Raw genomic sequence first — 15693 nt, 5'->3', positions numbered from 1 at the left:
CAAGTGAAAAAGAAAACCCAGAGTTTTGATTAGCTTACATTTTTCATTTTTTTGTCACTCTGCTACCAAATAGCATGTGTTTTATCAAAATTTGATGTAATTGTCCTCAGCAGCATGTTATTGTAATTAATATTTGTAGTTTTCAAAAATATTGCACAAATTACAGTCTGCAAATGCACACTACAAGCAACCAAGTGGCCCATGATGCATATCTTATGTTGGGGAAACTATTGACTGGACAACATGTAAGAGTGGTGTGGTGGTGGTAGCATCATGGTGTGGGGATGCTACTCTTTAGTAGGTCCAGGAAAGATGGATGCAACTCATTACAAAACAATTCTGGAAGAAAAACTTGTTAGAGATAGCAAGACTTGAGAATCAGTCAGAAGTTCACTTTTCAGAACGGAAAAAAAATCAACAACCTTTTCAATAACGCTGTTGAAAAATACACGGCAGACCTTTACATTTGTATTTATGAAAAAAACACAACATAATTTCACTACTTTTTAATAGTTTATCAAGTAACGAGGTAACAAGGAGAAGTTCAAGGAGAGTGAATACTTTTTTTTACAAAAGTGTATATTGGTATTAAGAAGCTCAGGATGTGCGTGTGTACTTTAATTTAAGTGTATTGGTAACATGTGGGAGTGATGTCAGATAGGGACGGAGGCTGCTGAGTCCTGGGGGCCCACAGTGGGGAGTCCTCACTCGTCACACATGCTGTCTCCATTTGCACCACAGGGGAGTGGAGCAACAGCGGCACAAAACACACAACAGGAAGACGGTAACAGAACTATCTTCCCTGTAGATATCCAGGCCAAGCCAGATGTTCCTCCTCTTTTCCGTTTCTCCTTTTCGAGCAATAATTTTCTGCCCACCCCCGTCCTCCCTATTTATCTCTTTCTTCCTGTCTCCTCTTTTCCTCAATGTCCTTCTTTTCCTTCTCTTTCTGTTCTCCCCCTTTCTTTATGAGAACATGTCCCAGAGTCGTTTGAGCTGCTTAGTTACAAAAGTGACTCTTTTAATCGTCTCCTTATGTTCTCCACCATCGACCCTCACCAATCATCCCTGACCTGGACCAATCGCAGATCTCTCCCACTGACCCAATAGCGCACCGGTCAAACAGTGTCTCCCACAAAGACTCATACTCCCAAGAACTTTTTCGCTTCTTGTTTTCTTACAAGCAAAACACTTCAAAACAATTGTATTAGGATTTTTATGTGATGGATCGAAGGTAGTGCATGTTGGGGAGTGCAAGGATATTTATTATTTATCTAATTCTAGAAGTCTGTGTGTATTTCTACTCACCCGACCTCTCCCACCCCTCCAGGCAACACTTTGCAAAACCAACTTTTTCCACAATTACTGAAAAAGTTGTAATTTTTTGATGGGGATTGTTATGTAGATACCTTTACAGATCGAAAGGCAGATTGGATAAAAATCATTGTACACATTAATAGCGGCACTATGTTTAGGTCCTTTGTCCTGCTGGAGTGTAAACCTCCACTGCTGTCCAATATTTCACAGCCTCTAACAGGTTTTCCTCTTGAATTTCCCTGTATTTAGCTCCATGCAACTCACCATAAACTCTTCTTTTGTGCCTTTTCTCTTGTTATCTGACTTGGAGCATGTGATTGGAGACCCCGATATGTTAGCCCAAAGGATTTCATGATTGGTTGCTTTTCTAAACAACCTCTCTGGGATTAAGGTAAAAAATCCTCACATTTTTCTCTTAAGACACAAGAACAAGGTAAATATAAAAGCGTATTTGTCAGGAGCGTGTCTTGTTTATTTTAACACTTTAGCTTGCTTGTGTTGAATGGAAATGGACAAGGTCACTTGCATGCATGCACATCCACACACTATCCATTCCCTTGCTTTGGCAAATGCTAGTTTTTCTCTTTTTTTCCAAAGTTTGTCACATCATACAGACTTCTCATTTGATCTCAGGATCCCACAAGAGAAAATGGCAGCTTGAGACACTGGTGTGTCATGGGTTTCATCTGGAGAACATTGCTTACTGAGCGGAGACAACTTTATGGGAACATTTCCTTTGATAAGAGGAGATATGCAGCAATATGCTGTCATTTCAAAAGGGCTACTCTGTTGATGCATGTTGGGGAAAACATTTAAGATTTCTCTCAAGAGACACCAAAGCCAATTTAAACAAAAAAGAAGAAGAAATGTTTGAAGAAAAATCCCCGCTTACTCATAAAACACCAATAAGTTAATGCAAAAACAGATCAGATATCTTCTCTGTAGCCAAGAGGTTGTAACTGTTGAGTTGTGTCCTTGAAAAAAGTTTGCATAACTTTGACTGCAGAACACAGATTCGATTTTTGTAAGATTCTTAAGTGACCTTCCACGTAGACAAACCTTTGTCCTTTCAGATCGGATTCAACACATTTTCTGAGATTTTTTAAATTAATTTCATTATGTCTATAAGGACAATTAATGCACATACCTTTTAAAGTTGCCAAAAGTAGGCTGCCCAATAAACACAATTTTCTACTTTGACTTTCACAACAAAACCACAACCAAGACCAAGACTGAAATCCAGCCGTGGCAGGAAGGAAGCCTTTTTGCTGAACGTTATAAACGTCTTTTCGACCTTCAGCCAGTGTGCTGAAGGGAAAAAGTATCAACCCATATCAACACAGGAACAAATAAATCACTGAGTTATCCATGTCACTCAAACTCATCAATAATCTCAACCCGTCTTTCATTATAGTCATTAAGTTTATTCCCAGACTATATTTCTTTTTCCTTTTGACATTGCAATCTTGCAGTTGGGGGCTGCAGGGGTCACAGGATGCAGGAGTGATTCAAATTTCCAGGGAACATTTGGAAGCAGTTTCATTTGTTTTGCTGCCAATGTTAAATTCGACACAGCTTCACTCAGTCTAGCTGGTGTTGTTTAGCTTTTAGGATATCCTTTCTTAAAGGAATAGATTCTAGTTCTGTGGAAAATAATTTCCATGTGTATTGTGTGAGCCTAACATGCTTTAATATAAAACTATAAGCAATTTGTGGCCACATGCAAAGATGAAATCTGTGACTGAAGTATAGAAATCCACAATCACATCTTTTCTTTTTCATTCAACAAAGTAAAGTATTTCATTTTTGATTAGAGTACATCAAAGTGAGGGTGAATTAAAGTATGTATTTTTTTCAGTGCTGTGGGTACAATCAAAAAAAGCTCTATTTTTTCTTTTGATAGAACTAAATTTTGAAGAATTTAGTCAGAATACAATATTCTAGTCTAATAAAGCATCTCAAATCCATTTGATGTTGAAGAATGTAATGCTAGAGGCTAAAATAAAATTAATTGTATATTTTTTCTCACCACATCTGGATATAAAATAGCCTTTCACAACTTGGAATACTGTAACATTAAAGGTGTGTATATTTGGTCGGCTTTATTTGTTTAATGAGACTTCTTATCATGCTAAGCTGTCTTATTTGCCCCCCGTTTTTACACTAATCCAAGCTAAAGTATAGCCTCTTTTACAAATGATCTCTTTAAATTTCTAAATATAGAAGAGTTTTGAGTTAGTCATGGGTTTAATCATGTGTTAGTCAGAGCTGGAGGGATGCTGTGTTTGTGCCTCCCAGAGACCGAGAGCTAGTGAAGAAGAGAGCTGACCAAATCTCCTCAGCTTGTGCACTCACAGTTTGTAAAATTTAATACCCTCCTCTGCTAAACAAAGCAGTGGGAGGGAAGGAGCAGATGGACAAACACAGGAGAGAAAGAGAATCAATCGCACACACACAGGTTGAAATCTATTTGCATTTTCAGTTGTGACATAAACACATCTTTTCCTTCTCAAGTGAGTTTTCTCGCTCCCATGTGGATTGGGAAAGCTCTCCTGTTACCCCAAAGTTCTCCACTGACTTTCTCTGAATGAGGGGTGTGGCTGACGAATGCCTTGGGATGGCGGTCACGTGACACTATGTGGGCGTGGCCAGGGAGCAGCAGCAGCAGAAGCAGTTTGGCCTCATAAGCTGGAGCTGTGATTCAGAAAGGAAGAGAGTGGGAGAGAAGGAAATAGAAGGAGAGGAAAGGGTTGGGTGAGTTGTCACTTTTCATGTTTGCTCTGTTCTTTCTGTCTTGTGCTCAAACTTGGGAATGGTTTCATGAAGAAAGAAAAAAAGTGTTGGGCTTGAAGAGTATGTGTTGAGGCTGCTTGTTTCTCATTTTGCCAGGTGTTCTTTGCTGTGTTGTGCTTGGACTGAAGTTCTGAAGCAGAAAGGTGAAGCTTGAGCGTGTTTTGGAGGAGGTGTGTGGAAAGACCGTAATTTTGTTTGACAGCCTTATACTTAGTGGAATATCTTCTCCCCTGCTCTCTCATTGTTCAGTCATTGGAGAGAGTTTGGGGGGTCAGCACTCCCATTCCTCCTCCCCTCTTCTTTTCTTTCTTTTTTCCCCCACCCACTGTGTCCTCTGCTCTGCAACATGCATAGATGGTCAAGCTTCCAAAATGAAGCTTGACCGTCCCAGCTGGCCAATCAAAATAGCCTCTTCTCACTCTATTAGTGATTTGTCTGTCATTCTTCTGTGGCTTCAACTCTTACCACAATCCCTTGAGTTTCCAGGCTCAGTTTTGGCCCAGATCAGTGAAGCCAAGCTGTTTTGATGCAGCTTAATTTTGATGCTCTCAACAATAATTTCATGGGGGAGAAGAAAAAAAAAATCAATCTTGTTTTATTTTTAGATTTTCAGATCTGTTATTAATCAGAAAATAGGAACTGACCTTTGATTTATGTTCAGCTTTCAGACTTTCGAAGTATCATCCATCACCCACATGTTCACTGTGTCACATGGTCTACCTCTCTGACTTGCCCTCTCTTTCCTGAATAGTTGCATTGTTGGATACTACACCCAGAAGTCTTAGATCAGAATAAGTTTTCTTTCCTAAAGTTTTTTTGTCAGTGTAAGGAGGTCGGAGAAGACCTGTCCTAACAAACTGAGTTTATTATGTCTGGACATGGACGAGTATCACGGTGTAACCAGATTCAAAACTGCTACTGTTGAGTTATTTACACGGTTAAAGTCCTTTTATTGCAATTCCAGAGAAAACTTTGGAGTAACTGGGGTTGCAGCACTGCCCCTCCCCCTCTCATTGCTAAGAACTGCTTATTCAGAAGGCTAGAAAGAACCAAATGCTTTTTAACCAAAAAAAAGGAGAAATTTGCCTCTTAGTAAACTCTTTGGTTAGGAAAGACTGCTGTCATGCAGAAAGTAAGCAGCGTCACTCGTCACGCTGATTTAGGCAACTTTATTTTAAAATCATTTGCAAGTTATGAACAACAACTCTGTTAAGATGGGATGCTACCCCAGGAGATGGCTCAACTAATTGCCTGGGGCTAGCTAATATCACATTGTTATACTTCCTGTCCAATTCCTAAAGTGCAGAAGGAAAAAACATATATATTGCGCCCAATAATTTTCCAGGTTGTGTTTGGATTATAATAATTAATTGAGTAAAATTCCAGAATGATGAGGCAAAGGATATTAGAATTGTTTTCACTGCATCCTGCAGAGTTAAAGCTCTTTGGTCACTAAAATTATATTCTTTTAATTAAATTTACAGAGGCCCAGATAAGGAAATTATGATTTCTTAAATTTTTGATTGGCAGGATTGTACTGCATGATCACAAAACGGATGACTTCAAGTGGAAAAAACATTATGTAGAAATACTGAAGAAACATTTCAAAAGTATAAACTACCACTGATCAGCACCTGACTGTCCAGTGCTTAGACTTTGTCATGTTCTGCAGATCAGCTGTCTCTATGTATTATTTCAGATAGTATTTTTCACTCTGACAGCTTTGTAATGTTTCCATCAGTCAAATGGTTGAAGTGGGTTTTGAAACCTGGAGGCGCCAACTGAGAAATGGTGTGAAAATCACACCTCAATCTTAGAGTGACGAAACGGTGCCTGGCACATCGTCTTCTCTCTGCAATAACATCCACACTGAGAAGTGTTGTCAGCGCGACCGAGTACAACTAGGTATGGCGTGTTGACTGCTTAGAAAAAAAAGGTTGGTTTCTACTGTCTGTTACTGTCTGTGAAATTCAATGGGGCTCGATTTTTACAGTACTAACGGTTCGCTAATAACAGTTTCTACCATTTTCCAAACAAAGGCTGCTTCTTTAATGAATTTGTTAATGAGCTTACATGTGTTATACCCAACAGACGTTCTGCTGCATCAGTGCTGCAACTGCATCATATTGGATATAAATATTTGTAATTTAAAGCATTGATTTACATAACCAAAGTACTTCAATCCTCCTAGTTATTGTTTAAAGCATTGCTAATCAGATAAAGCTTCCGATAAAGAGTAACTCAATCACAAGTGATTGAAAACATCAACATGATTGTTCAGGGCCGGTCTCCTTTCCTTTTAACCAAACTCCAGACACAGAAGTTGTTTTTTTAGAAACTGTATAGGGTGTGGTTGACATGTCCATTTTCAAACCTGAAATCTTGAATGGTACAACAACATCTGTAAATGCTTAGTGTTTTGTTGCTGTTGTGGACGATCATCACACTTTTGGTGTTTCTGACCAAAGAATTTGCCTGCAGGCAGTCGAGCTGCAAAGAGGCGAGGTGTGAACATGTTTAACTGTGAACAACGTGACTGTCTGCAAATGCTGCTTTTTACATTACTCCTTTTTCTAAAGTTCCTCCTCTCTGGAACGTGGTTACATTTATACCTCGCCTTTAACATAGTACTTCTTTTTATGGTTATTTTTTTGTTGTTCAGTGAAGGGTGACACATTTCTGCGTACATGTCTTGCTCTGTTTGTCTGTGTGGATGCCCACAGGAGAGAGTGCTTTCTGCTCTACATGTATGTCATGGCTGGGAGGAAGTCGGACATGTCATGTTCTTTCAGGGCTGACAGCTTGTCGGCGCTGGGGGAGGTATAGTTATGGTGGTCTCTTCTTCAGCGTTGTGGCAGCGTGATTAAGTAATTATAGGTCATCTGTCAGATTTGGTTCTTGAAATTATGACTGGAAATAAAAAATATAGTTTCTGGCATGTGGAGAAATTCAACATGGTTATTTTTAATTTTAGTTTGTCTCTTGTTTTGAATGATCAGGTTACATCCTGTACATTTTATTTCTGATCAACTAGACTTGATCTTGATATTTTGGAATTATAACATTGTTTCTCGCAGTGTTTTCTAGAAAATTAGATTATTTTGTGCATGACTTCATATCCTGATTAGTAATTATTTGTTTGGAAATTAGAAATCAACCTTTTTTTTTTCTAAGCAGTCAACACGCCATTCCTAGTTGTACTCAGTTGCGCTGACAACACTTCTCAGTGTGGATGTTATTGCAGAGAGAAGATGATGTGTCAGCTGTTTTCAGTAAGGTACATGAAAATGAAGTCAGAGAAAAAAAGAATAAGAAGCCTTTTTGAAAGCCTATTAAATTTTTATAGAAGGATGCCTGATGTTCATTTACATTGCATTAGATGTCAGCAGATAACAGCAAGATTAATGTATTGCAGCAAAGTTCCTCTGTAGAAAAGTAAGGCTTTATATTTTCTGCAAAAATCAAAAAAAGTTGCACTATTTTGTTATTTATTATTATTTTAAATCAACAAATTAGAGTTAGTATTAGCAGGTTAAAGAATTGCAAAATTTCTGCTTTTTGAATTTCCAAATGATTCACTTGAAGTGACTTACTGACCACTAAAAAAATGTACCTGAAAGCTAGATATATTTTAATTATAATAACATTTCCATTAAAAAAGGAAACGTTACTGTCTGTGAAACCTCTTAAGTGAGGGAATTCACCCTTCATTTCTAAATTAACATTAAAATATCACGACCTGAAGAGGAACTTTGGTCGTTGAAGTCAACGGTCAGCTGTGAAACGCTTCTAATTCCCTCATGAATTGCTTTGTCACATTCAGAATGAAAGTATTTGAACCAGTCAACCCCCTTACCACTTAGCGATTAGTGGCTTCCAGATTTACTGCACTATGGACTCTGTTTGTCCTTTTCCCTATACCCCATCCACTGCAGCAGCTGCTAGCTGGTCTTGTGGTGGGATCCTCCTAGTTTCCCTTCCATGTTTCTCAGAAATGTTCAAGCTTTGAGTTATAGCTGTGGTCAGTGGGTTTTCACAATGGCACACAGCAGAACAGTGTCCTCCCTGCTGTGTTGGACTTTGCTTTTTTCATTTAATCAGTCTCCGCTTACAACCATTGATCACAGCTGCGCTCAGGCGGCTTGTTTCTGGTATTTTAACACTTATCTCTGGCAGTGCTCTTTATCTCAGTGATTCCCCCCATGTGATGACCCCACTCCTTGTCTCCTCACATTTTTTCAGTCTTTTAGGGGTGTGTGAGACCATCTGCTGTGCTCCACATTAAGCCAAAGGCTGCATTCTCCAAAGGCCATCACAAGTGACAGTGTCTGGTGGCATTCCTGAGACTCCTTTGAAAGTTTCTTTTTGTTTTAGGGCCACGTATAGCCATCATTGGCCTCATATGCCGTACAGTGGAATGTGAACCCAAGTATTTATTTGGCTTTAAAAGTACAGATGCAGTAGGTAGGACAAGAAATGAGAGGCTAGTGCAGTTAATATCAGTGTAGCTCCACCATAATGCTAACCGTCATGCCGTTTAATGTAATAAAATCTGTGTAATCCTTTTAAGCTTGTTATTGCTGATCTTGTGTTCTGCTTGTCATTGTGAGTGGAACTGATCTCCAGTTTATTATTGATCACTCAGTGACAGTCACTTAAATATGGTTACTCCAAAAGGCATTGCCAGACTCAACAATTGCATTATGTTTATGACGTTCATCATAATCCAGCGCTCAGTTCAAACTGTACTGTGCTAACCTTAACTTTAAAGTAGACATGGGCAAGTATGAGATTTCATGGTATAACCTTGAATAAAACACCATAGTTTTATGGGATTTAACATTTAAACAAATATTTAAATACTTGTTTAAATATTTTAAGCCCTATGATTTGGGCTGTAAAGTGGCACAGTTGGTAGCAATGTTATTAACTGGTTACTCTGGTTTTGTTGTAACTAGTTACCTATTTTTGTCTTTTAGGTGTTCCTTCAGTAAGCTGGGCAGCAAGTGGTAGTCATAGAGCATTGCAGAGTTACTCTGTGCTCCACACAACCCAATTTAAAATACTTTGGCAAAAAATCTTGGAGGCTGTCGAGATTAAAATTTTTAAAACTTTGGATATGTTGATACTGGGAGACAGCCCTTCAGAAAAATATAAAAACTCACAGCAGATAACTTGGGTATTTAAAAACATCAAAATCTGTCATTATATGACTTTAATTTCACATAGTGATTCAGAGCAGCTCATTACTGTCTATGACTGGGAGTAACTTGTGAACTTTCCAATAAAAGGAAATAAAGTATAAAAACCGTAATTTCCAGACTATAAGCCGCGACTTTTGTCTCACACTTCCAACCCTGTGGCGTATACAATGATGCGGCTAATTTATGCATTTTTTCTAACGGCCGCCAAGGGCGCTCGAGCAGAAAAGGTAAGAGTGAGACGGGCGGAATATATGTGTCGAGGAAGATGCAAGTTAAATGTAACTTCGCACATGAATAAAAGTAGCATGAACAGACCCTCATCATGGAAAATGCAAGAACAAATGCACATGACGCAGCTTTCAAGTTAAAAGCAATCGAGCTGGCCGATAAAGAAGGAAACGGAGCTGCTGCACGTAAACTTGGCATGAATGAATCGATGGTGAGACTCTACCGTGTTGCTGCTGTGTTACTGCCGCGTCACAGGCACTGTTTGGAAAGAAAAACTAAGGTATATTATTAAAACTTTGAACATTCTTTCTGCATGCCGTGTTCAATGTAAGCACATGCAGCTTATAGACAGGTGCAGCTTATGTATGTACAAAATGTTTTTTTTTCTTTAAAAATGTACTGGGTGCGGCTTATAATCAGGTGCGCTCTGTAGTCCAGAAATTAGGGTACACCTGAGAATGTTGGAACCATTCAATCTGCTTAATGATTATGGGAAAATAACTGAACAAACTTTAAGAAATGATTTAGGAAAAATATCTTGCAGGATGAAATCTGCTCCACCAATTGGATGTTGAGAGTCTTTCTCAGTAATTGGCCAAAGCGTGGAGCCCAAGCCTGGATTCTAAAACTAGGCTGGGTTATATATTTAGTTAAAAATTGAGCTCACCACATCTTATCTGTGGTTTATCAGACCAAACCTCTGCCCACTCTAGGTCAAGCTGTAGCTGTCTGTAGTTATCCTAGCATTTCACTGGTCCATATTTTTTTTTCGTCCATGTGGACCAGATGGTTCCTGCTGTGACATCTGGTAGGATGGGGTGCTGCATGGTGTGTTGATGTCTTCACCTAGGCAACCAACCAAAGATGTGCCTTCATCTGACAAAACAATGTTCCAGTATAATAGAGCTACATCTGACTAGGTAGTTTGGAAAAAAAAGAAAACATAAGTATTGCTATTGGAGCATTTTTGGGAATAATGTGGTTTTAAAATCATTACCTAAACATATGAGCAATTAGATTCAGACATTTTGTCTTCTTGGGCAAGTTTGTTGTCAAATCCCCTATTATCTATATTTATTTCAGACAAAAAAACCCCCACAAAAACGCACAATATTAGCCAGAGGCAGCATTTTACCATTGTCTTTTACTTCCTCACCACTCCATCCAAAATCAACTAATAAAACATATTAAGAAGCACTAAACTTGACTTCAGTATCATCATTCAGTATGTTCCTGAAGAACACATTGCACCTGCTATTCTAGGTGCTTCTAAAAGTAGAAAATAAACGAATTCCTGTGTTCAGCTGCTAACTTCTGAGCTGCCTAACTGCGGATGTGAAGTTTGTGGTTTTTCTGCTGTCAGGTCTTCAGTGACAAACAGGAAGCCAAGATAAAACACACACCAGGAACTCATTTTTATTTAACATGAAGACTTGTCATGCAATCTTTTGGACAACCATGCAACCCTATGAGCAAACTTCATCCTCACCAATGTGAGCGATTAAATCCTGAAACCCACCTCCAAAGTATCTGCATTTAAAAATAAATGACCAGCCCCCGGAGTTATCTCTTTGATGGGATTTATCCGTCCATGCAAAGAAAATTCATCCACTTCATTCATTCAAACCAAGCTGACAAACCCAGCTAAACTCTACATGTTCCCGTTGCATGTTGTGGTAAAAAAAATATAAAATAATTTGCTTAGTGTTGTGTAGCATGTTCTTGCAGTAATCATGGGATGGTACAAAGTTCAAACTGCTTGGCAACTCTGAGTGAAAATATAACGGTTTCAAGATATGGCATTCAAAAAAATTTTAAACAAAATGTAGAAAAGGATCTGACTTATTTGAAATACAAAAGCAGTAGTTTTTGGTAACTGCTGTTATTTAGTACGACATTATTACAGTTATGATGCAAAAATAAAAACCCATCATAATTTTTACAACATTTTCCCTTTTTGTGTAGCTGTCCCTCAGTTGGATAACATGTGGTTTTAAAAAATCTGCCTTTCATTTAATTTGACTCAAATGAGATGAGGTCACAATGTTTACAGAACCCTTGAACTGAGGTAGCAATTCAGCCCTAATCTGGAAGGAAAAACTGGATAAACTTAGTAAAAGGTATTGTCAAAGGCCATTTTATTTAGACAGTACGACTTCTTAATAGTAAATCTATCTTTGTCAGTCAGTAAATTGTAGTTGCTGCCTTTTAGCCAGCTGACCAGCAACACATAAACAAGAAAAAGAGAGAATATGTGCATCACAGCATCTCTTTCTATAAAATCTCATCTAAAAGAACTGAAAATATACAACATATATATATACTGTATAATAGTACAGTATATGTCTTAATATCTGTAACTGGCCCATGCCTACTGGTTACTTCTATTACATTTTGGTAGCTAAAAATACCAAACTAGTCAACTGGCCAGTTTTTCTTATTATATTTTAAAGAGATTACTCATTAGAGACCATATTCAGTTCCTGAAGGGACTCATTGATACACTGATGCTATTGTTTGTACTGTTTTTTCTTGTTGGTTTGCCATGCCGAGTTTCAGTTTCTCATGGCTGACACGTTGTTCCTTTTTGGTGCATCAGTTAAATTGTTCCCACGTGAGCACGGTTTGGATTTAACTGATGCTGTACCTCTATCATGAGCCGAAAGTTTATTGGAGTTTTCTGAGAAGAAAATATAGATAGTTTTCACTGGCCTCATCAATGGCATAATGTTGAGTTGCAGATTTAATGACGAAATCGCTTATAAACAAATATTTTGTTGTAAGAGGTTTTTACAGGTAGGGGGAAGCTGAAGATTGCAGTCTCTTGGAAGAGATGCAGCCTCTGAAAGTACTAGTGCCTGCCTATGAAGGGGAAGTCAATTTTGTTGCAGAGTACCATGCCTTTACTGTGTATTTTCCTCTACTAAAGTATGTTTTCTGTTTGTACAAGTTCTAGGGTCGTGGAGCCCAAAAAGCAGCTTGGCTTCAGACTTGTATGTCATTAGAGCTTATCTGCATCATTTATTGTTCAAGAGGCTTCCAATGCCTTCTGGGTTCAGTATGAAACAGTGCATGTACAGGGTTAGCCAAATGATACCTTGTGATATTGCATGGAAAGATTATGAACAGATCCAGATACCTTAGGAATATTGTACAACATCCAAGACATGTGTTGGGTTTCTTAAGCACTGCTGCTCTAAATCAACCTGTGCTCACTGTGATGCTGTGCTAACCGAAGGCTGAACTGTGTAATCATTATAGATTACACAGTTCTCCAGAAATGTCATGTTTGCTTTTTTTTATTTTATTTTTTTTTTACTTGAATTAATGTCCTGCGAGGGAAATTGCATCTTGAGAGAGTGGAAAGAAAACTTCTATAGAGATTAATTACTGACTGAGTGGGGCTCTTACATTTTAGGTGAGCAGTTTGTGGTATCAAAGTGCATCAGCTAACCATTAAGCTGTCAAAGTATTGAAATTTAGCAGGACTGACGGCGACTTTTGAAGGTGTGGCGCTCTTCCTTCTAATCTAAACTCCAGTTATTCTGTGAGTCTTGGAAGAGACGGAGATTTTCAGAAGTACTCATTTGAAATCCATGTAGAAGTCTGAGGTAGAAGAGTCTATGATCACAGGACACATGCAGATTTATGGTGTTTAATGAGGAGACAGACGAACATAGTCGTTAGAAATGTATTATTAGCCCTCTGTCTTTTCAGTAAGAAAAAAACTTAAAAACACCCCCATACTGTAAGTGCTGCATCAACTGGTCATTACAAATGTTCCTCAGAAACATTGCGTGTGCAGCGCTTTGCAAATGTTTTCCTTCTGGTTAAACCCTAAACGCCAGTGTAGTGTAATTTTTTTGTTCCTGCAAAAAATGAATGCATGGGAAGATTAAACATAAATATGTAGAAAGTATTTTTAGAAACAACTCTCTGAAACGAACAGCATGCATCTGGTGCTGCTTTTTATGACACCTCGGAAATAAAAAGTTGTAACACAAAAAAGACAATACAGGTTAGTGACAAAGTTGTGGAGAATTTTAAAGCAGAAATACGTCACAAAACGAGATCCAAAGCTTTAAACATCTCAAAGAGCTCTGCTCAATGCATTGTCTGAAAATGGAGAGTGTATAGCACAACTACAAACCCTTAGATGTGTTTAGGTCATCTAAACTGTCTGACCGGGTAAGGAGAGCATTGATAAGAGAAGCAGCCAAGATCCTCCATTATAACTCTGGAGGATATGCAGATTTTCACGCACTGGCTGTAAATCTAGCTTTAGTGGAAGAGTTGCAAGAAAAAAGTAATTGTACAGAGAAATATATAAAGTTTGCCTTGAGAAGAGAACTTGTTAGAGACTTTGTTTTCCAGCAAATAGATTACAACCAGAGTTGCAATGGTTTAGTCCAGTGGTTTCAAACTCCAGTCCTGAAGGGCAGGATCCTGAAATTTTTAGATGTCTCTCTGCTTCAGCACACCTAGCTCAAATATTAGCTCATTAGTAGAGCTCTGTACAGCTTGACTTCATGCTAGTGAGGCAGTTTCACTGTTTAATTTAAATGTGTAGGACACGGACACAGCTAAAGGTTGCAGGATTCTGGCTCTCGAGGAATGCAGTTTGCGACCACTGGTTTAGACCAAAGTATCATTATATTTTTGAACAGCTCAGTCAAAGGGCAAACTTAAATCTAGTTATGAATCTGTGGTGATTTTTGAATTAAGGAGGTGCTTCTCCTCCCCCAATTTGACAAATACAACATAGTGTTGTCAAAGTGTTTTCCACTCTTAAAAGTAAAGCTTGTAACTGTGCACTGTTTAAACTGAACTCTCTTTTGTGATTTTGTCAACCAGAAGAATCGACGATAATCACCTGTAGACTGAATATGTTTAAAGCTGCCATTCAGCTTTAAACATGTGTCTGTGGTTTGTGACTTCAAACCTCAGACAGACACCACCAAAAGTTTCTGTTAGAGCACAGGAAACTGTTGCCTCCTCCTCCGAGAGGAGTGACTCGATTTCTGCAAGCATGCACTAGCACAGTTTGGCAGAGCCGAGCTGTGTTTTAGTCTGCTTGTTGCAGCGTTGCCTTGGCAGACTGTCTTCATTTTCATTTTTCATTTCAGCAGTCCTCCTCTAAATTGAGGTAAGTTCTGATTTGTAGTGACTGTTTTGTGTCCAAACCACGTTTTATCTGGTTTGTCTTGCTTCTTTTAGACTCGTGCAAAGCAGTGCTGGAGTTTTTCCACTGGAATTCAAACTTCTGCACCCATTGTTTCAAAAACATGTACATTTACTGTTTTGCAGTGGAGCTATGTTGTTGCTTTTTTATTTTGGTTAAGTTTAATTGAAAAGTTCTGGACAAAAAGAAAAGCTTTGTCCTTTGGATAATGCATAGGTGCAGCAGTGTATGATTTGAAGTCTTGTTTCACCCAGGAAATGAACTGCTTAGTGTTCAGACGCCTTTACCCTTCATCTCAGTTTCACTTGTATTCGCATCTTGGAACAGTTCCTTTTGAATAACTCCTGTTTCTTTTTGCCTTTCCTCAGGGTCAGAGGTCAGCCTGAGCCACAGCAACATGTCCGAGTCTGCCAAGCCCCATCATCCCAATCCGCAAGGCAAGGGGGAGAAGAGCCATGGAGGAGACTTCAGCTACGTTGGCATCGATGCCATCCTGGAGCAGATGAGGAGGAAGGCCATGAAACAAGGCTTTGAGCTCAACCTCATGGTTGTAGGTGAGTTGTAAACATTTAATACAAGCATAAACGTAAATGCCAGATAAAACAGAGGCACAAAAAAAAAAAATCACACCAAAACCTGATTATTTTCAGTTCAGCCAATCCACATCAGCCACTGAGTGATCGAAAGTAAAAAAAAAAAAAACGTCAGATCAGAAAACGCATCATATCTAAACTAACAGGTTGTGGTGACACAACACTCTTCAGTTTGCTTGCTGTTACTGAGGCAAGAAGACTGAAAGTTGCCCGTTTTTACTGTCGGTGTCGGGATTAAGATGAATTCAAGTTGTTTAAAAAGGAAACTGTATTTTTACACATGAGGACATGTGAGCAGTAGCCTCAGTATCTTCTGATAGAGAGTAAGATTTTCAGCAGAAAACAGGAAAACTGAACAGAGTGCAGCCAGCCTAGT

At 38.7% G+C, this 15693-nt stretch overlaps 1 protein-coding gene across 6 annotated transcripts in view; it reads left to right on the top strand.

Moving 5' to 3' along the window:
* Positions 1–15693, top strand: part of LOC122829274 (septin-9-like) — a 79068-nt gene that overhangs the window by 45108 nt on the left and 18267 nt on the right. For 4 of the 6 annotated variants that reach the window (XM_044113706.1, XM_044113707.1, XM_044113704.1 and 1 more), the window contains one exon: positions 15093–15278. In XM_044113706.1, the coding sequence (XP_043969641.1) occupies positions 15093–15278 (186 nt within the window). Of the gene's footprint in view, positions 1–3928; positions 4072–4206; positions 4281–15092; positions 15279–15693 lie in introns of those variants that run through there. The other 2 variants (XM_044113710.1, XM_044113709.1) reach the window with 2 other exon arrangements.

The sequence above is a fragment of the Gambusia affinis genome, linkage group LG04, assembly GCF_019740435.1.
Source record: "Gambusia affinis linkage group LG04, SWU_Gaff_1.0, whole genome shotgun sequence".
NCBI lineage: Eukaryota > Metazoa > Chordata > Actinopteri > Cyprinodontiformes > Poeciliidae > Gambusia > Gambusia affinis.
Note: the sequence above shows the minus strand (reverse complement) of the source record. Positions and strands in the feature narration are given on the sequence as shown.